Source organism: Glandiceps talaboti, chromosome 5, assembly GCF_964340395.1.
Source record: "Glandiceps talaboti chromosome 5, keGlaTala1.1, whole genome shotgun sequence".
NCBI lineage: Eukaryota > Metazoa > Hemichordata > Enteropneusta > Spengelidae > Glandiceps > Glandiceps talaboti.
In genome coordinates this window covers 26,940,404-26,962,789 of record NC_135553.1, presented here as the reverse complement: position 1 = coordinate 26,962,789, position 22,386 = coordinate 26,940,404, and the positions used below count along the sequence as shown (strand labels likewise).

Genomic DNA, 22,386 nt, shown 5'->3' with positions numbered 1-22,386 from the left:
TCTTTCACAACTAATCAATCGCCTCAAGTCAATGAATTTATTACATCCCCTTCAATCAGCATACAGACCATTTCAAAGCACAGCAACTGCACTAATCAAAATTCTCAATGACCTCACTTCCATGGACAGTGGTAAAATCAGTATTTTAACTCTCCTTGACTTGTCTGCAGCTTTTGATACCATCGACCATAATATCCTCCTCCATCGACTCAAACACACTTATGGTATCACCGATTCTGTTCTCTTATTTTACCAACAGGACTCAAGCTGTCACAGTTAGTGGGTCAAGGTCAGATTCATCTGTTCTGTCTTTTGGCGTTCCTCAGGGTTCAGTGCTCGGACCGTTTCTATTTGTCTTGTACACCCAACTAGGCTGGCCACTAAAGAGTCTCTCCCCACTCATATCCATGTCGGTGATGCTGATATGTAATTTATTAATAAAACAAGGCAGAGCATGTTCAGAATGTCTGTAATCTGTTGTATATGCACCTTCGTCAGATTGCTTCCATCCATCATTTTCTAACACAACAGGCCACCAAGTCTCTTATCTGTGCATTTGAACTTTCTCACTTGGATTACTGCAACAGTCTTATTTCTGGTTGTCTTAAGAATCTTATTAACAAGCTACAGCACGTACAGAATGCAGCCATACGCCTTGTGTGCAAAGCCACAGAGTTCAACCACGTTGAACCACTTCTACAATCTTTGCATCGATTACCAATCAATTCTGGCATACAATACAAGGTCTCTTTTGTTTGTTATGTCACGTTGGAGGTAACCGGTCCTGAATATCTTTTTCATCTTCTTCATCTTTATGCTCCCCATAGACAACGTAGGTCTTCTTCCGACACACACAACCTAAAGACTTTTCCATTTGTCACTAAGAAGTTCGTAGAGCGTTCCTTTGCTTACTGTACACTGCTCCTTCAATTTGGAACAGTCTTCCCCACAGTCTTCGTCACTCTCACTCTAAGTCTTCCTTCTGCTCTGCCCTTAAAACTCACCAATTTCAATCTTAATTCTCCCTCACTATACACACTTCTCTCTACATCCTTCCATGTTTTCAATTGTTTCTCTGTATCCTCTCATTTTGTTAGTAGTTCTGTGTCTTCGCCTGGAGTTCTTGGGAGAACAGGCACATTATAAATTCGCTTTATTATTATTATTATTATCATATGAGACTTTAATTTGTTACTAAAGAGAGAATTATTTGTTGTAATAAACTTGTTTTCTTCTCTACTAACATTACGTGGTATCAAATTACAGAGATATATAATATTACCAGACAGACAGATCTATCACTCACATCACTAAATCTGTCAACTGACATAATAGTAGTATTGTCTAGACAGGAGCAATATTTCAACATTATCACTAGAGGGCGCTATGTATAACATATATTATACATCACCATATACATTGATATCACAACACACGTTTTCACAAGTTGAAAGCAAGTGTCCTGGCATATGCAGATAGTAAACTGACACAGTTGTTGATACTCTCAACATGTAGTAAATCAATGTTTTTGAACATGTCTGATGAAAATTACTTCAACAACAATAACCACAACACAAACAGTTTGTGTAATAATACATATCAATATGCAACTTAAATTTATAAATCCAGTGCTCTGTACCTAACTTTTCCTCTTGATTCTGAAGAGCAGTCCTCTGGAAGGTCATAAGGTTAATTATATATATATATGTGTGTGTGTGTGTGTGTGTGTGTGTGTGTGTGTGTGTGTGTGTGTGTGTGTGTGTGTGTGTATAATTCGCTCTACTAACCGTATTGAGCACTTTTATGTGGTTATATCAACTAAATGATATATATATATATATATATATATATATATATATATGTATGTATGTATGTATGTATGTATGTATGTATGTATGTATGTATGTATGTATGTATGTATGTATGTATGTATATAATTATATATATATATAATTATATATATATATATATATATATATATATATATATATATAATTATATATATATATATATATATATATATATATATATATATATATATATATATATATATATATATATATATATATATATATATATTAGTAATTATCAGATATACAAATACAAACTCTTTGTATTATGATGTGATAACAAAGATGTGATATGGTTGTACAGTTTGTTCAACTAAATGATGAGTAAATAATTAACACCCCCTTGCTGTTTCACAATGACTAAGAATCAAGGGTCAACAATCCTTAAACTGACCGAAGTGTTTTTATCTTTGTAGCAATATTAAGTATCATATACTAGTATAGCAAACAGTAGTCTGAATGATACACATTCTGACATTCATGCCATGCTAGCAAGCTACCACCCACTGTAGAACTTAGAAGCCTAATAGGCTTAAACAACACAACAAACTTAGTCTAAGCAAAGAGCTGATATAATTCTTCTATAAATAAATTTTGAACAAGTTGATAATACACACTGTGACACATCACTTGAAGACCAGCTCTACAGGGTTGCTATAGGCAACTGCATAATCAGTAAACAGGTCAAATCAGAACTCCTTTAATATAAAGTCTTTGAAAGTGTGTTATTAGTATTAAATAAAACTTATGTCAGCTTACATTGAGATATGTATAAGTCTGTCATGGAATATAGCAGACTTGACTTATATTAATACGAACCAGTGATTTTATTCAAAAACAAGGTCTTTGTAAGGACAGTGTACCAAGCCATGCAAAAACAATAAAGAAAAAGAAATTTTAAACTTCCCATCAGTTGAAATATTGTTTTGGCTAAATAAATCTAATAAAGCTAATCTCACAAAGAAGAGGAAGAGAAGGGCATGTACTCTGTTAATAATAATACCTCTTTTGTGCAACTTTTCCTGTCTATATTCCAAGCTATGATAAAATGTAATACTATTAAAAGCTAGGAATACACGGTCTCCAGAGAACACAAATAACAAGTACTTAGAGTAAAAGTTAAATGATAATGTGTTCCCCTTCATCCTATTTTAATCTGAATGACAGATAATTGGTTTTTTTGGAACAGTGAACTGGATTCCACTGGTATCCCAACAGGGCCGTAGCCTGACCAAATTGCCAAGGGGCAGAACTTTGTCTTGGTGCAATCATGCATTTAAATCTAAATTCTAGAATGGTGCTAATTTACATAAATTTGCATGCAATTTACATAATATCTATTTTGAAAGTGGTCATATGGATGAGGATTAAGTATTCATTTTGGATTTTTAATTTATATAATAATTTTATCATGACTTCCTTCTTGAATAATCAAAGTGAAACAACATATACCAAGTCCTTGTTTGTAACTCAGTACATTGCAAAAGATTAATAAATGTTTACAATCTTTGTTATTGTACGTACAATAACAAACTTTTACACATCTTTTAGCTTTTTTTCAATTTATTGAGTTACAAACACAAACTCTGTTAATGTTGTTTGATGTTGGTTTTTCAAGTAGGAAGCCATGATAAAATTGTTTTATAAATTAAAAATCCAAAATGAATACCTTAAATCCTGGCCACCTTAATAGCATACACAATTAAATGTCATATGTAAGGCCAGAAAAAATAAAAAAAGGTGGTCAACGGGCAACCTAATCCATCACATTGGGTAGGTAGGTCGATTTCATTTTTTCATTTAAAAAAATACTATCTCTTGCAATTTGTCTGCATAACTACAGTTAGGAAATGTACACAATTTACGGTTAAACAAATGTTGTAGCTCCTCTCCACCCTCTCTTCTCAAAAAATGTTAAGCCCCGCCAAATGAAACTCAAGTATTATTTTAGCCACCCCTTCTGTCACCTACATTACAGTGGTAATATAAAATTATATGGTACAATGATACATTAAAATATAAGTGATAGCCAACTACAATAATAACTACAATTACTTTACACAGGATGTGGATTTCACATGCATAAGCTCTAATTAGCTCTAACCTATATAGGGAGGTACTTAGCCTGGGCCACCTTCCATCTTGTTTTGGGAGAAAGACAATTATCACCTTGGTTGCTACTGACTGGAGGGAGACAACTCCAAAGGTGAAAAAAAATGAAAATAAGACAGTGTAGGAGGCCATTTAGTGGCATAAAATATCAAACCATAGACATAATTTAAATAAATAAAATACCAAAATTGAAATAATTGTGCTATGCATTACATATTATATGGAAGTATATTTTGTTGTGACAAAGCTGAAAGACATTTTGCAGATGTGCAATTGGTAAATGACTTCTCCTGAAGTTTAATTTCGTTCCAAAAAATCCCAAATAAAGAGCAAAACATTTGAAGACTTTCAGACTTTTGATGGCCCAATGACTGCTCAGCACACTCCCATGGTCATAAACTTTTGCTCAATTCTTTTTAGTGCACATTGGATATGCAACAGCTTAATCTAATCTCAACTCATGCTTGTATGCATCATCAGAGCCAAGTAAACCACTGTAGATTTATATAATTTGGAATAGACTCAAATGTATGTTGTTACATGTACTATTCAGAAAATATAAAGAAATATCCTTTATTCTGAACGAAGTGTGCATCTTACTGACATGCGAAGTCCGCATGAGGATATATTGCCCTAGACTGTAAGATACGTCGTGACGTTTCGATCACCCCCAAAAAAAATATGGGTAGGTTGAACAGCTTTTTCATTTTTACTGGCCTAATGTCGTATCTTTCAAAGTAGTTCGGAGTCACTGCATACAGCAGACGACCTCACGTTGAATGACTTTTTCCATCTTTTTTTTGTGAGTTTCACTCTCTGACATTATTGCTACTTGCTATCTTCAAATGAAGGAGACTTTCAAGACTACTGTTACTTGCAGAAAATGCACAGTGCATGTGCACACTTCTTTTGTACTTTCCCGCACAAAGAATTTTTAATATGCTACACTGCAAAAAGTTACAATTTTTAACTGGACACATTTTTATTCAAAGTTATGCCAGCGTACAGCAGAGATATAAGATACACATAAGTGAGGAGTCAGTTTACAGCCACATTTAACTTTAGTGAACTATTAATTTCAAGTTAAATCGCGCATGCCTAGGAATCAAAATAAAAAATTTAATGACATCGCTATGTATTCAATAAGTAGCTTTCTTTTTTCCTAAAAATCTCAGGGGGCAGGTGCCCCCCCCCCCCCCATATTAGTATTCAGTGCTAGGGAGTGAGGCGACGACTTTGATTTAGATGAAACGTTACCTTTAGCAAAAAAGGCATGAACGACTGTCGACAGTCTATGCACAACACATAGATAACATGACACGCAGTTTAAAATATGAAGACCTCATTTGCATATAAACAATCAGAACCTTTATTTCAATACCCTAATTTATTTAATAGTCACTGCTTGAGTCCAATAAAAAGCCTCATGCACTTTCAGTTACATGTTACATTGTAATACTAAATCTATGTAATGTTGGCAACCATTGCAAGACATTAATGAGAGATTCAATAAAGGATAGCACTAGACAAGTATAAGTAAATCACTATACGAATTAAATCATTGTGATCTAGTTGTATCATATCTGTGCGGACTACTTAAAATAAATATGGAATGCCATAAAAAAAAAAAAACTATTTAAAGATTGTATTTATGGAATAGAAATGGTATGGTTTATTTACAGACATTAGTTAAAACCCCACGATTTACTTGAGGAGTCTTTTTTAAATCAGACAACTTAAATTTACATAGGATGTATCGAAATAAAACTGGTATGGTGATAAAGGCGTGTCACGAAAAAATGCAGTGTTGATTGTATCATGTTATGGATAACAAAGTACCTCGGTTGTCATGTCAGTTGTCAACTTTGCAGTTTGTGCATGTGCGATTTGTCACGTAATTTTAGAATATAACAGCTGAACATTTACCCTCGTCGAAATTGCAGACAATGGCTTGTGGCAGTATAAAACCTAACCTTGTTACCCGATGTTGTTTTTCTTTCGTTGTTCTGGAGAACTATGACCTTGACTTTGGTTCCACATTTGCACGAATGTAACATAATAATCTCAAGAAAGCAGTCGTATTACGAATATATCTGACCCTAGACGGTATTACATAACTGCGCATGCGCGATAACCCGGCGGTAAAATGTCGGAAGTGTGGATGAGATAGACACCGGTGCAAGATTTTCCTCGTTTTACTACTTCAAATGTGCTAGTTTTGATCTCCTGCGAAGGGTACTATTGCCGAGAACTTCTACGACCAGTTGCTCATTTAGAAATCTTACTTTTCCGAAATTTTCATGATCTTTTTGGACACACCATGTGAACGTTGTGAAGCTCCAACATCGAGACACCCAACCTGATAATGTAGAGTGAACTTTTAGAGTTCGCGAAAAATTAGTTTAATGAATGCGATCTAAATCAAGAACACGTTGTCTGATCAACCGTTAACCTTTCAACCCATGACACAATAACCCTGAGCGTCGTTAAAGTAGTGAAAATGCGTCGAGACGTGCGAATTCTTCTAGTGGGAGAACGTAAGTACGGTTACTAGTATAAATACTATAACATTATTAATTAAAAGTGAACTGAATCTGAGAACTTGGAAGGTTTCCATTTGTAGTACCTTTATCACCGTGGACGGGTATCACTAACCATATCTAGTTGGTCGAGTTTACTGACAATACACTGAGACAGAAGTAATATTTTCAGTTTAACTCACCCTGTCGTGTTTTCGTACAACACAACACGAATCGCCCCTTGAACTTGAAGTATCTTTTATCATGTCCAAAATAATTCAATGAATCTTGAACTGTGATCTTTTCTGATGATAAAGCAGTTGCTCTTAGCTTAAAATGTGACATTACAATTAACAAAATGATTGTTTAAAGTTGCTCGGGGCCTAATACCAGTTATACATCATGACACATGTATACATGTACATTTGTATCTCGTACCACAAAGACCAAAGCAGACAATCAAACCCAGGAACTTTGCTGAGTACCAACATAGCAATGGTGGAACCCTGTGGGAAAAGTACATGACATACAACTCTAGCTGCTTTCAAATACCACAAAACACAGAAATTTACAGGAACTCATTTTTTCTAAGAACAATCACAGACTGGAACAAACTAGAAAATAATTTGGTCACATCTGGATCGGTGGATGTCTTCAAGGCATGGTGTACAGTGACAATATAGTGACGATAATGATGGGTGGTGGTGGTGGTGGTGGTCATTATGATGATGACAACAGTGATGATGATTATCTGGCAGACAATCCAACCACGAAGACATTGATGTGTTTTATAGTTTTATGTGTTTTTGATTTTAAAAATAGAGATTTTTTTATCCATCATGAGAAATTTTGGGGGAAATGGAGAAAGTGATTGGAGATTTTTCAATATCCTGGTCTCTATCAATGTCACATCCCTGGTATACCATTATTATATGTTTTTTCCTTTTTTATTATATTATGTTGTTTATTCATTACGTAGGGATTAACATTTTAGGATTAACCGACATTAACTGTCATGTAATCACTGAAAGCCCTCAAGTCAGAGCCTTCTTGTTGGGGAAGGATACTTTGTGAATTCACTGTGTTTACTAATTCATAGATGTTGGAGGAAGATTCTTTCTCCAGTGTCAATAAACAGATACTTGGATATTAAATGAGATAAAATGCATTTTTTCATTCACTTTAACTTATCATTATCAGTACGGAGTTGGCATCAATCTGAAGTAAGGTGAAAGTAATAAATGAGACTTGCAAGGCAATTTCTGTCAAACATGTTGCCTACTGCTCTTGATGTTATTGTAATTGTAATAGATGTATTACTAAAGATACCTAGTTAATCTCATAGATTGGTCGATACAATATGCAGGTACAGACCAGCCAGGCATTGACTGAATGGGTTTTTTTGATTCACATTCACATTCGTATCCAAAGATCCATCATCTGTTTTTATTTTATATATACATGTGTATTGGTTTTCATTGCAAATTTCACCTTCTCTTTTATGAATGCTAATTTAACAATGTAAGTACTTGAATATATTCACATTCTGTTGAAAACAGCTATAAATGCATTGATTACCAATTTTAATTATTGCTCACATAGAGCATGTGCATTTAGATGTGTTGTAGAGTGTGTCATAGGCAAGTAGCAATCAAGACCTATCTGTTATTTGTTACATTGCATACAGAAGAGTATAAATGGTAGATACACACCCAGTGATGAAAATCCACAATTACAAAGCATATGAAATGTACCCATCACCTTAACTGATTTTTCATGCCACCTTTCACTGACTTTTGATGCAACGTATATGTATATGTTTCAGTATAAAGCGTAAATTCAAATATTCATATAAAACGGATGGATATAAGGCTAACTTTGAAATATTCTTATTAGTACACACAATGTTTCAACTGTTAAATTCTAAAGACTTATTATACATGTTATTTCACCCACTGAATAACCTTTGACCTTTTCATCTGGAACACATTTACATAAACATGACATCTGTTGGATCTAGACAAGAAATTAGGACGTATGGAGGGAAATAATTTTCACGATATTTTTATCAATTTTTGCAAAATGCCAAAGGTTTACCTTCTGAGTTAGCATGACAGATTCCCGTCATCATGATCACTTTAAAACCACTATCTGCAAATTTTACACACTTTTATTGGACACATCGCTATACTACATGTACCTACATGTGGATATCAAATAAACAAACAACATTAGCAGAACCCTTTCCCCCACACATACTCTTGAATGCACCCAGTATGTACAAGAACGAGTATGAAATCGATATGAAAAATAAATGAGAATTGCCAAGAAAAAATAACCTGACAACTAATCAAAAATCTACACCAAATAAAATGACAGATTCACATCTTTGGATCTGAATGTGAATCCAAAAGAAATTCAGTCGATTCATGACCTGGCTTGGATTGTACCTGACCTGTACCTGTATTTTGTACCGACCACTCATAGATCACTTCCATGATAGTTTGGATTGATGCCAATGCCATACTGATGTGTGAAAATGAATGAAACCAACACATTTTATCTCATTTTATACTAGTGTCCAAGTTTTTATCAAACAACATAAATTCATAATGTATCCCTCCCCCATGATATTATGTTGTTTGTTGTTTATCATTACAGCTGGAGTTGGGAAAACTTCTCTCATATTATCTCTTGTCAGTGAAGAATTTCCAGAGGAGGTCAGTGTATGTATGCATTTCATTCAGCATTAACACCAAATATACTCTTGTTTCATAACAATTTTAGGATGTTTCACCCTCACTCTTGAATTTGTAATTTGCTCCTTTTCATGGATATAATATTCCCTGACTTTGTTAAACTAACATTTTAAAATTAAACTAATAAAACCACAAGTGAAAGTGTATGGTAAGCTGATTCACACATGTGTGTCGTAGTGCCAAGCTAGGAAAACCTAGCCAGTATTTATGGTTGCTCAAACAACACTCCCAATAATTACATTGAGTGTCAGCGGCTGGACACATGCATGCCCTCACACACTTGTGGTATAGGCAATGGTCCATCAATCATAAAATTAATTTTCTAAACTTAACCAGAAAGGTCTTTGTTAAACCCCTTTTTTATGTTCCTGTAAAAATGATAAGCAAATGGTTGGTATGGGGAGATAAGGTATATATGTAGTAATGATGTTACTATCTAATTAATAGTGGATTGTAAAGTTGTCAACATGAAGCCTGATGTAATTACATTGTAACCTAAATAATATCTGTTAAAAAATAATTAAAAAATGACATAAAAATCGTGTCAATTTTGATTGCTGACGATACCAGTTTGATGACTACCCATTACTATCATTGTGATAAATTTGCTTATAAGAATATTCCAATCTGATTATTTCATCTCCAACAAATAATTTGTTCATAATTTACAATTTAAGCACATATGGCTCTCATATAAAATTATGGAAGACAAAAAAAGAATTTTTGAATTTTCATTTGCAATTATGACTCCAGAGACAATGGAAATTCATTGTTGTGCATGAAAACAGAAGATGGTGTCTGTTAATTTGAAATAGAGATTATCCATGTTTGCATTGGTAGGTACCTGCAAGAGCTGAAGAAATCACAATCCCAGCTGATGTAACTCCTGAAAAAGTACCAACACACATTGTTGACTATTCTGTGCAAGAACAGGATGAAGAGGAATTGGAGGAGGAAATTCTGCGCTGCCATGTTGTGTGTGTGGTGTACTCGGTAGAGGAACAAGACACTATTACACAGATAACTGAGAAATGGTTGCCATTAATCAGTAAGGCACTGGGTCCTGATCACCAGACACCTGTTATTTTAGTAGGCAATAAAACAGATCTAGTGGAGTTGAGTAGTATGGAAAGTATCATACCTATCATGAATGAATTTGCTGAAGTTGAGACTTGCGTTGAGGTAAGTGTACACATGGTCAATCATACAGGACTGGTAAGGATAGTGTTGTGGTCTCTCTTTAGATGTAGAAAATGTGATAGAATATGGTTAAACTACTCGTGGACACTGTATTAACATCATATAGATGGACACTAGTATATATCTATCGGACGTTATAACAATATCTGTCATTACCAAGTTGTACCTAAATGGACAGCGCCCTCCTGCATGCATTATTTGTCATTCTATGACGTATCGTTGTTATTGTACTTTCTACCTAGTTCAGCCATGTTATCATTAAAGCAAGTTCGTTATTTCTGTAATCATTGTGTCTGTCGCATATCACATGGTGTCAGAAGTGACTAGTCCGTTAGCGACAAGGAACGTCAAGGAACCCACAACAGGAAACGTTAACAGAACATCCTAAAACGGGTGTATGCACAGAGTTAGCCGTCTTTCAGCGACGAGAGCTACGACCCAGTGCAGTCACAGTCACAATCACATGGATGGAATTGTGAAGTTCAAAGCAAGCCGACGTCAACTTCCACAGTGAGTTACAGAAAACCCCAAGACACCAACAGTAACAAGTCGATCCACGGCGATCACAAACTAACACAGTCTACTGGTAAGCAGTATTTAGAGTTCCGTTTGCTAGAATACAAACAGTCACATTTCCACAGTGAATCTTAGAACCGGAAGTTCGCCATTTCAATCAAAAGTCGTCGCGTCAAGGCAGTACATCATATACTTACGATAACCTCGTTCGAGAGCTTTTTTATAAGATGCCTTCAGACTTCAGATTACCAGAACCATTGTCACTTCAAGGCAATATAGCTGAAAACTGGAGATGTTTCAAACAAGATTTCGAAATTTTTCTGCTGGCCCAAGAGGCTGATAAAAAGCCGGATGCAGTAAAAATAGCTAGACTATTGAACACAATAGGCTCTGAGGCACGTCAACGATATAACCAGTTTGCCTGGGGTGATGATGAAGACAAAACTAAATATGAGGTTGTACTCAAGAAATTTGAAACCCATTTCGAAGGCAAGAAGAGAATAGTATTCAACAGATACAAATTCTGGAGTCATCAGTGGAAAGAAGGAGTCGACTTTGTCAACTATTTCACAATGCTACAGAGGCTAGCAGACCAGTGTGAATTCAAAGAGAAAGACAATATGATACGTGACAAGATTGTCTTTTCCATGACCGACAAAGAATTGAAGGAGAAGCTCCTGGAAATTGACGACTTATCTCTAGAAAGTGTACACGACAAGTGCATCGCAGCAGAGACAACAAGGAAAGAAGTAAAGCAAATGGCTACTGGGACAACTGATGAAAGAAACATAGAAGCCTTTACCAGACGCAGACAAAAGACAACACCCAAATATCGACAAGAAGGGATGACCCAAGCTGACAAGGGAAAGGAAACCTGTGGTAACTGTGGCAATACACATGCGCCAAGAAGATGTCCTGCATATGGCAAAGAATGCCATAAATGTCACAAAAAGAACCATTTTGCCAAATTATGCAGCAGTTCTACACCACGTAAAACAGTACACGCCACTCAACACATATCCTCAAGTCAGGAAAGCCTATTTGAAATGGGAGGTGTACTCATGGTTGGCCATATAAATAAGACCAAACATGCCTGGATGGAACCAGTCCAAGTTGCAGAGACACAGTTAAACTTCAAGGTAGACACAGGTGCAGAAGCTAATCTGATTTCACTTGATACATGGAGGAAAATGTCAGCGACACCACGCTTGACCAAATCTGGTGTAATACTACAAACACTAGATGGTGGTAATCTTGACCAGGTAGGCAGAGCAAGGGTCACCTTCAAAGCAAAGAAGACACAAACCATAGCTGAAGTCTTCGTCACAAAGCAAATGAACTGCCCAATATTAGGTCTAAATACAGCCATTGACCTAGGACTCATCAAGAGAGGTGAAAACTCCACTGCTTACGTCTGTACACTCAGCAAGTCAGAATATAAAGGTGCCACTTAGGAACAGATCAAACATGACTACGCATCAGTATTCGATGGCAAACTTGGCAAGTATCCTGGACAGTACAAGATAACTTTGTCAGAGGATGCCCAGCCAAAGATAAACCCACCAAGACGAATACCACATAAAATCAGAGACGAGCTGAAAAAAAGCTTGCAGAAATGAAAGAACAAGATGTCATTGAAGAAGTAGAGCACCCTACTGATTGGGTCAACAGTATGGTATGCACCGAGAAAAAGGATGGCAGCCTACGACTATGCCTTGACCCTAGAGGGCTGAACAAATACATAAAGCGTGAACACTACATGATACCAACCTTCCAAGAAGTTGTTGCAAAGCTTGGCAAGCCAAAGCTATGCACGATAATTGACCAATCCTCAGCTTTCTGGCAGGTAGAGCTTGATGAGAAATCACGTGACCTTACCACATTTCAAACCCCATTTGGAAGATTCCGTTTCAAGAGGATGCCCTTTGGTATCTCCAGTGCTAGTGAGGTACTACAGAAGAAGGGATTCCAGATGTTTGGTGACATAGAGAACGTTCACATTATAGCAGATGATATGCTAATAGCATCAGAGACAGAAGAACAGCATGATGTCGCACTCTACAAAGTACTAGAGAGAGCTATAGAAACGGGCATCAAATTCAATGTAAAGAAGTTACAGTTTAAGAAGACTGAAGTGGTATATCATGGTGTGAAGATCTCTGCAAATGGTATAGAACCTGACAGAAGCAAGATCGAAGCCATAGAAAACATGCCAGACCCAGTAAACAAGAAAGGGTTGCAGCGATTCCTGGGTATGATAAACTTCTTATCACCGTTTATCCCAAACAAGGCCCAGCTGACTGAACCTTTGAGACAACTTGTCAAGGATGGAATACCATGGTTTTGGGGCAGACCACAAAAGGATGCAATGATGAAAATCAAGAAGGTCCTTAGCTCCAAAGTAGTTCTCAAGTTCTATGATGAGAACAAACCCTTAACAATACAAGCAGACTCTAGCCAGTGTGGTTTGGGAGCCTGTCTTCTTCAAGATGATCAGCCAGTCTCATACACATCTAGACCTCTAACTGAGACAGAACAGAGATATGCGCAGATCGAGAAGGAGCTCTTAGCTATTGTGTTTGCAGCACAGAGGTTCCACCACTACATCTATGGCACAGACGTCACCGTACACTCAGATCACAAGCCACTGGAATCAATCCAGAAGAAAGACTTACACAAGGTATCTCCAAGATTGCAACTTATGCTCCTCAAATTATTGAGATACAAGCTAAACATAGTGTACAAGCCAGGTAACCAGATGCATATCGCCGACGCACTCAGCAGAGCTTATGTCGATGGCAAGCCAGAACCAGATGGATCCAAAGACATATTTGTACACTCAGTGATGACATACTATCCTGCCTCTACAAAGAAAATGGATGAATACAAGTCTTCAACCATGCAAGATGAAACATCACAACTCATCAAGAAGTATCTCATCAATGGATGGCCACCCAGATATCGTTTACCACCAGAGTTACATCCATACTATAACCTAAGAGATGAAATCTATCAAGAGGATGACCTACTGTTTCTGTCGAACCGTCTAATCATCCCAAAGACAGAACGACCCTTCGCACTTGAAAAGTTACATGCAGGTCACCAAGGGATCGAGAAAACAAAAGAGTTTCGCTAGAGACATCCTGTATTGGCCTGGGATGAGCAAAGACATTGACAACATTGTGTTAAACTGCAAAGTTTGCCAAAAGTTTCGACACAACAACAGGAAAGAACCAATCAAACAACATGAGATCCCAGATGACCCTTGGCAGAAGTTGGGAGCCGATATCTTCACATTTGGCGGCCGAGATTATGTCATCTTGGTAGACTACTATTCGAAGTATCCAGAACTAGCAAGGCTACACAGGAAGACTGCAAGTTCCGTCATTCAAGCTATGAAAATCATCTTCGCTCGTCATGGAATTCCTGAAACAGTAATTGCTGACAACATGCCGTTTGGTGCAGTGGAATTTAGAGAGTTTGCGGAAAGGTGGAATTTCCAGCTCTGTACATCAAGCCCAAGATATCCACAGAGCAATGGAGAAGCAGAGAAGTATGTTGGTATAGTAAAGATGATGCTACGGAAATGCAAGGAAGATAACACTGATCCTAACCTAGCATTACTACGCTACAGAAACACTCCTATAACTGGCATGAGATACAGCCCTGCACAGATGCTGTTTAGTAGGAGACTCAGAGATGATATTCCTATGAAGCAGACACTGCTTAGTCCAAACCTAGCAGCTGACAGTAAACAACAGCTGACAAGCAGACAAGAACAACAAGCAAAGTTTTACAACAGGGGTGTGAGAGATAGACCCAGTTTTGAGAAGGGAGAATCAGTGAGAGTGAAACTTGATCCACACAGCAGAGAGTGGATCCCCGCAATAGTAGAAGAGAAGTATTCCGCTCCAAGAAGCTACGTTGTCACAACAAGTCAGGGACGAACTTTGCGTCGCAACAAGCACATGATGAACAAAACAGCAGAGAAAGTCACCATCAATCCACCATATCCAGACATCAAAGCTGCTGACGCAAAGCCTCCAGACACTACTGTGAAACAACCAGAACAACTACCACAAGCAACCGCCTCACCTCAGTCACAGCAAAGTGGAGGACGAAGAACATCCCAGAGGACCGTCAAGCCGCAAGTATGGCAGAAAGACTACGTGGTAACTACAAGTTGTGTCAAGAAGAAGCCAACTGGAAAAGGGGGTGTGATAGAATATGGTTAAACTACTCGTGGACACTGTATTAACATCATATAGATGGACACTAGTATATATCTATCGGACATTATAACAATATCTGTCATTACCAAGTTGTACCTAAATGGACAGCGCCCTCCTGCATGCATTATTTGTCATTCTATGACGTATCGTTGTTATTGTACTTTCTACCTAGTTCAGCCATGTTATCATTAAAGCAAGTTCGTTATTTCTGTAATCATTGTGTCTGTCGCATATCACAGAAAATATTTTGTATACCTCAGTAGGTTTGTTGATTATAAAAAGAAGCGAAACTTATCACTATGAAAGTAATGCTATGTAGTTAACATCAAATAAGAACTCACAAGGGTACTTTTGTCCAATCAACTGATTTTTTCTTGTTTATGTAGACTTAACTGTGACCTCTATCAGATATACAGAAAAAAGTCACACTTTGTAGCTACTTGTAAGCTTAATTTATCATTTCTTTTATTTCAAACTTTATGTGAAAAGTGTATGTGAACCATTAACATTGTACATGTAGTTAGTCTTGTTTTACATGCCATAATATGTGTTTTGGTAAGGTTTGGGAATGCTGGTAGACTTAAAGTTTTGTTGTTGATTCTCCTGTTAACCATTTGGTTATACACCATGACTACTAAAGTATACACAATGACATATATTTCAGTCCATCTGGTAACAGAAAGTGGGAAATCAGGTGAAACTGACATAGTTTTCCATATAGCTACCAGAATATTATATGGGAATCCAAGGAAATAGACTCGATTATCTTTGTATGTTTTTCCTTTTCCTTTTCCTTTTACCTTACATTAAAATATTGTTGCTTTGTATTGCATATACAGTCTATAAGGATTAATCCAAATTACTGTTGTCATTTGTACTTATATAAAGGCTGTAAGTGTAAGTACTTGTGGATGACTCACAATAGAAAAGGGGTTCGGAAAACAGCAGTAATAGAAATGACAATACAAGCAAGTAGTACTAGTACACTGGGAACTCTGTTCTTTATATGCACGCGCATTCCAACTTGTAACTGAAACTTACATCACACAAGAATGCACGCGCACTCCAGCTTGTAACTGAAACTTACATCACACAAGAAATTTTGATTTGATCGTCTGCCTTATCGTCGGGCTGCGTGCTGATTGGTTGATTATGTATGACGTATGACTATATAATGAGTTCATCAGAAAGGGCAACAATGTTGACAACAACGTATAACACAAAATATGAATCAATAAATGTAATTCATGACAGTACTTGTACAATCCACATAGATAGGAGTGGCTTTTCAAATTCTTTGCATATCGGTAAAAACTTCATGTATACTTGAATCAGTATAGTTTAGAGTGTCAACGAAATACTAGTAGTATGTGTTGAAAACATTGAAAATATGTCAGAGAATTCCTATGTTGTGGTATATAAGTAAATGAACAAGACACCACTGTTCAGATACTAGTCTATACAAATTCTATATGCTGACTTTGTTAGGTGTTATAGTATTTCTTTTCATATCAAAATAGTTGTTAATTGTGTAAATACTTAGATGTAGAGTGCAGTATGGAGTCAACCTGAAGTGTTTGCTGACAATAGGCAAGTCTAAATAAAAATCATGTAGGTGATCATGGTTTGACGTAACCTTACTTCTTTTTTTAGCAAAAACACTATGCAAATCGTTGGAATACTGTACCTTTAGAATGATATCTTTAAAGTGGATGAGAATACTTAGTAATACATAATTCTAGTATAATGTTACTGCTAGTGTTGATGTATGCATGCAGTGGCATTAGAATTGTCTTAAGTTTGCATGGTTAGCACAGTTGATATGATATTATAGTATGTGTATGTGCATACTAAATTTTGTTAAAAATTCATTTGTATATTATCCCTCAATACTAGGTTTGAGTTCTACCAATAGCAAGTGGTGGTTAATTAAGTATGCTTCAGTGAAATTGTACAAGTACTTTTTAATATGCAGCAAAAATTACCCCCTCCCCCCCCCCCCCCCCCCTCCAAAAAAAATGTCTAATTCATCTTATGGCCCTCTAATCGCTTGTGACATTTGTTTTTCAGTGCTCTGCCAAAACATTGAAGAATATTTCTGAAGTATTTTACTATGCTCAAAAAGCGGTGTTGCATCCTACAGGACCACTCTACTCAGCTGAAGACAAGGAGGTAAAAACAGGATACTTTTGATGACTGACTTGTGTTTACTTGATACTATCACCAGCATCAAAATAGTATGTCAGGATAAATGTAGACTAAAGAGGTTTAAAACACAAGAAAAGTACATCAAAAGACACTATGTATGAAAATAAATATTCAAAACACACATTTTGTACCAGTTTCTAGCATTAGTGGTATATTATCAATGAAGCTATAAGGATAATATAGAATAATGCTTTTATTTTATGCAAAATAATATTTATCAAACAGAGTAATGATTCAAGACATTTTGAATTAGTAACTTTCCGCAAGCCTCCACTCTTTCACAGAAACTAAAGTCAAGTGTCTATTAACTTCAAAGGATGGCATAGCATGTATAGAAACTACAAATAAAGTGTGTGTTAACTTCAGAGGATGGCATAGCATGTATAGAAACTACAAATAAAGTGTGTGTTAACTTGAGAGGATGGTATAGCATGTATAGAAACTACAAATAAAGTGTGTGTTAACTTCAGAGGATGGCATAGCATGTATAGAAACTACAAATAAAGTGTGTGTTAACTTCAGAGGATGGCATAGCATGTATAGAAACTACAAATAAAGTGTGTGTTAACTTGAGAGGATGGTATAGCATGTATAGAAACTACAAATAAAGTGTGTGTTAACTTCAGAGGATGGCATAGCATGTATAGAAACTACAAATAAAGTGTGTGTTAACTTCAGAGGATGGTATAGCATGTATAGAAACTACAAATAAAGTGTGTGTTAACTTCAGAGGATGGCATAGCATGTATAGAAACTGCAAATAAAGTGTGTGTTAACTTCAGAGGATGGCATAGCATGTATAGAAACTACAAATAAAGTGTGTGTTAACTTCAGAGGATGGTATAGCATGTATAGAAACTACAAATAAAGTGTGTGTTAACTTCAGAGGATGGCATAGCATGTATAGAAACTACAAATAAAGTGTGTGTTAACTTCAGAGGATGGCATAGCATGTATAGAAACTACAAATAAAGCGTGTGTTAACTTCAGAGGATGGTATAGCATGTATAGAAACTACAAATAAAGTGTGTGTTAAATTCAGAGGATGGCATAGCATGTATAGAAACTACAAATAAAGTGTGTGTTAACTTCAAAGGATGGTATAGCATGTATAGAAACTACAAATAAAGTGTGTGTTAACTTCAGAGGATGGTATAGCATGTATAGAATCTACAAATAAAGTGTGTGTTAACTTCAAAGGATGGTATAGCATGTATAGAAACTACAAATAAAGTATGTGTTAACTTCAGAGGATGGCATAGGATGTATAGAAACTACAAATAAAGTATGTGTTAACTTCAGAGGATGGTATAGCATGTATAGAAACTACAAATAAAGTGTGTGTTAACTTCAGAGGATGGCATAGCATGTATAGAAACTACAAATAAAGTGTGTGTTAACTTCAGAGGATGGCATAGTAACTGTATAGAAACTACAAATAAAGTGTCTATTACCTTCAAAGGATGGCATAGCATGTATAGAAACTACAAATAAAGTGTGTGTTAACTTCAGAGGATGGCATAGCATGTATAGAAACTACAAATAAAGTGTGTGTTAACTTCAGAGGATGGTATAGCATGTATAGAAACTACAAATAAAGTGTGTGTTAACTTCAGAGGATGGTATAGCATGTATAGAAACTACAAATAAAGTGTGTGTTAACTTCAGAGGATGGCATAGCATGTATAGAAACTACAAATAAAGTGTGTGTTAACTTCAGAGGATGGCATAGCATGTATAGAAACTACAAATAAAGTGTGTGTTAACTTCAGAGGATGGTATAGCATGTATAGAAACTACAAATAAAGTGTGTGTTAACTTCAGAGGATGGCATAGCATGTATAGAAACTGCAAATAAAGTGTGTGTTAACTTCAGAGGATGGCATAGCATGTATAGAAACTACAAATAAAGTGTGTGTTAACTTCAGAGGATGGTATAGCATGTATAGAAACTACAAATAAAGTGTGTGTTAACTTCAGAGGATGGCATAGCATGTATAGAAACTACAAATAAAGTGTGTGTTAACTTCAGAGGATGGCATAGCATGTATAGAAACTACAAATAAAGCGTGTGTTAACTTCAGAGGATGGTATAGCATGTATAGAAACTACAAATATAGTGTGTGTTAACTTCAGAGGATGGCATAGCATGTATAGAAACTACAAATAAAGTGTGTGTTAACTTCAGAGGATGGTATAGCATGTATAGAAACTACAAATAAAGTGTGTGTTAACTTCAGAGGATGGTATAGCATGTATAGAATCTACAAATAAAGTGTGTGTTAACTTCAGAGGATGGCATAGCATGTATAGAAACTACAAATAAAGTGTGTGTTAACTTCAGAGGATGGCATAGTAACTGTATAGAAACTACAAATAAAGTGTCTATTACCTTCAAAGGATGGCATAGCATGTATAGAAACTACAAATAAAGTGTGTGTTAACTTCAGAGGATGGCATAGCATGTATAGAAACTACAAATAAAGTGTGTGTTAACTTCAGAGGATGGTATAGCATGTATAGAAACTACAAATAAAGTGTGTGTTAACTTCAGAGGATGGTATAGCATGTATAGAAACTACAAATAAAGTGTGTGTTAACTTCAGAGGATGGCATAGCATGTATAGAAACTACAAATAAAGTGTGTGTTAACTTCAGAGGATGGTATAGCATGTATAGAAACTACAAATAAAGTGTGTGTTAACTTCAGAGGATGGCATAGCATGTATAGAAACTACAAATAAAGTGTGTGTTAACTTCAGAGGATGGCATAGCATGTATAGAAACTACAAATAAAGCGTGTGTTAACTTCAGAGGATGGTATAGCATGTATAGAAACTACAAATATAGTGTGTGTTAACTTCAGAGGATGGCATAGCATGTATAGAAACTACAAATAAAGTGTGTGTTAACTTCAAAGGATGGTATAGCATGTATAGAAACTACAAATAAAGTGTGTGTTAACTTCAGAGGATGGTATAGCATGTATAGAATCTACAAATAAAGTGTGTGTTAACTTCAAAGGATGGTATAGCATGTATAGAAACTACAAATAAAGTATGTGTTAACTTCAGAGGATGGCATAGGATGTATAGAAACTACAAATAAAGTGTCTATTACCTTCAAAGGATGGCATAGCATGTATAGAAACTACAAATAAAGTGTGTGTTAACTTCAGAGGATGGCATAGCATGTATAGAAACTACAAATAAAGTGTGTGTTAACTTCAGAGGATGGTATAGCATGTATAGAAACTACAAATAAAGTGTCTGTTAACTTCAGAGGATGGCATAGCATGTATAGAATCTACAAATAAAGTGTGTGTTAACTTCAGAGGATGGTATAGCATGTATAGAAACTACAAATAAAGTGTGTGTTAACTTCAGAGGATGGTATAGCATGTATAGAAACTACAAATAAAGTGTGTGTTAACTTCAGAGGATGGCATAGCATGTATAGAAACTAAAAATAAAGTGTGTGTTAACATCAGAGGATGGCATAGCATGTATAGAAACTACAAATAAAGTGTGTGTTAACTTCAGAGGATGGTATAGCATGTATAGAAACTACAAATAAAGTGTGTGTTAACTTCAGAGGATGGCATAGCATGTATAGAAACTGCAAATAAAGTGTGTGTTAACTTCAGAGGATGGCATAGCATGTATAGAAACTACAAATAAAGTGTGTGTTAACTTCAGAGGATGGTATAGCATGTATAGAAACTACAAATAAAGTATGTGTTAACTTCAGAGGATGGCATAGGATGTATAGAAACTACAAATAAAGTATGTGTTAACTTCAGAGGATGGTATAGCATGTATAGAAACTACAAATAAAGTGTGTGTTAACTTCAGAGGATGGCATAGCATGTATAGAAACTACAAATAAAGTGTGTGTTAACTTCAGAGGATGGCATAGTAACTGTATAGAAACTACAAATAAAGTGTCTATTACCTTCAAAGGATGGCATAGCATGTATAGAAACTACAAATAAAGTGTGTGTTAACTTCAGAGGATGGCATAGCATGTATAGAAACTACAAATAAAGTGTGTGTTAACTTCAGAGGATGGTATAGCATGTATAGAAACTACAAATAAAGTGTCTGTTAACTTCAGAGGATGGCATAGCATGTATAGAATCTACAAATAAAGTGTGTGTTAACTTCAGAGGATGGTATAGCATGTATAGAAACTACAAATAAAGTGTGTGTTAACTTGAGAGGATGGCATAGCATGTATAGAAACTACAAATAAAGTGTGTGTTAACTTCAGAGGATGGCATAGCATGTATAGAAACTACAAATAAAGTGTGTGTTTGTTAACTTCAATGGGTGGCATAACATGTAGGACAAATATTATGCTAGCACAAGTCACGTACAGACAGTAAGAATGTGACATTGTTATGCAACTCTAAGATTGCTCAGTTATCACATTGTCTATACTATACTGATGATTGTTGTATGGAATAACTCAATAACTTTGGAATGAACTGAACCAACATAAAATGAAGGAGAATATTTGTATTCATACACTGCTATTGACAATACAATTGTATTATCTGTCGTGACGCACCCTAAGTGAATGTGTTTATAAAAGTGGTTCACAATACCCCAAATGAGGCCGTGATTTTTGTGTGTGTGTTATCTATTAAGCTGGTATGTAAACTTGTCATAATTGTATGAAATCTCAAATAAAGGAAAGATCTTGACGTGAAAGTTAAATCTACAATTCAAGAATTAATGAGGAAAACTCAATCTATGAATGCAATGGGTATACACACTGTTAAGTGTTTGTGAACTTTTTGAGACATTTTCCTGTTGTTAATTCTTTCTTTCTTTTTTATCCTCTCAGCTGAAACCAGGTTGTAAGAGAGCTCTTTGTAGGATATTTGCAATCTGTGATCTTGACAATGATGGTATTCTCAATGATCATGAACTCAACCTATTCCAGGTAATATCAACAGATAGAACTGTCATTTTAACTCCTGTAA

At 35.8% G+C, this 22,386-nt stretch overlaps 1 protein-coding gene across 3 annotated transcripts in view; it reads left to right on the top strand.

The window, feature by feature from the left end:
* The first annotated feature begins 6,109 nt into the window (after positions 1 to 6,109).
* The window catches only part of LOC144435977 (mitochondrial Rho GTPase-like), a 33,604-nt gene continuing 17,327 nt past the window's right edge, over positions 6,110 to 22,386 (top strand). For 2 of the 3 annotated variants that reach the window (XM_078124628.1, XM_078124626.1), the window contains exons 1-5: positions 6,110 to 6,499; positions 9,143 to 9,207; positions 10,081 to 10,422; positions 17,259 to 17,360; positions 22,248 to 22,346. In XM_078124628.1, the coding sequence (XP_077980754.1) occupies positions 6,463 to 6,499; positions 9,143 to 9,207; positions 10,081 to 10,422; positions 17,259 to 17,360; positions 22,248 to 22,346 (645 nt within the window). In that variant the 5' untranslated portion in view covers positions 6,110 to 6,462. The remainder of the gene's footprint in view (positions 6,500 to 9,142; positions 9,208 to 10,080; positions 10,423 to 17,258; positions 17,361 to 22,247; positions 22,347 to 22,386) is intronic. The other variant, XM_078124627.1, reaches the window with a different exon arrangement.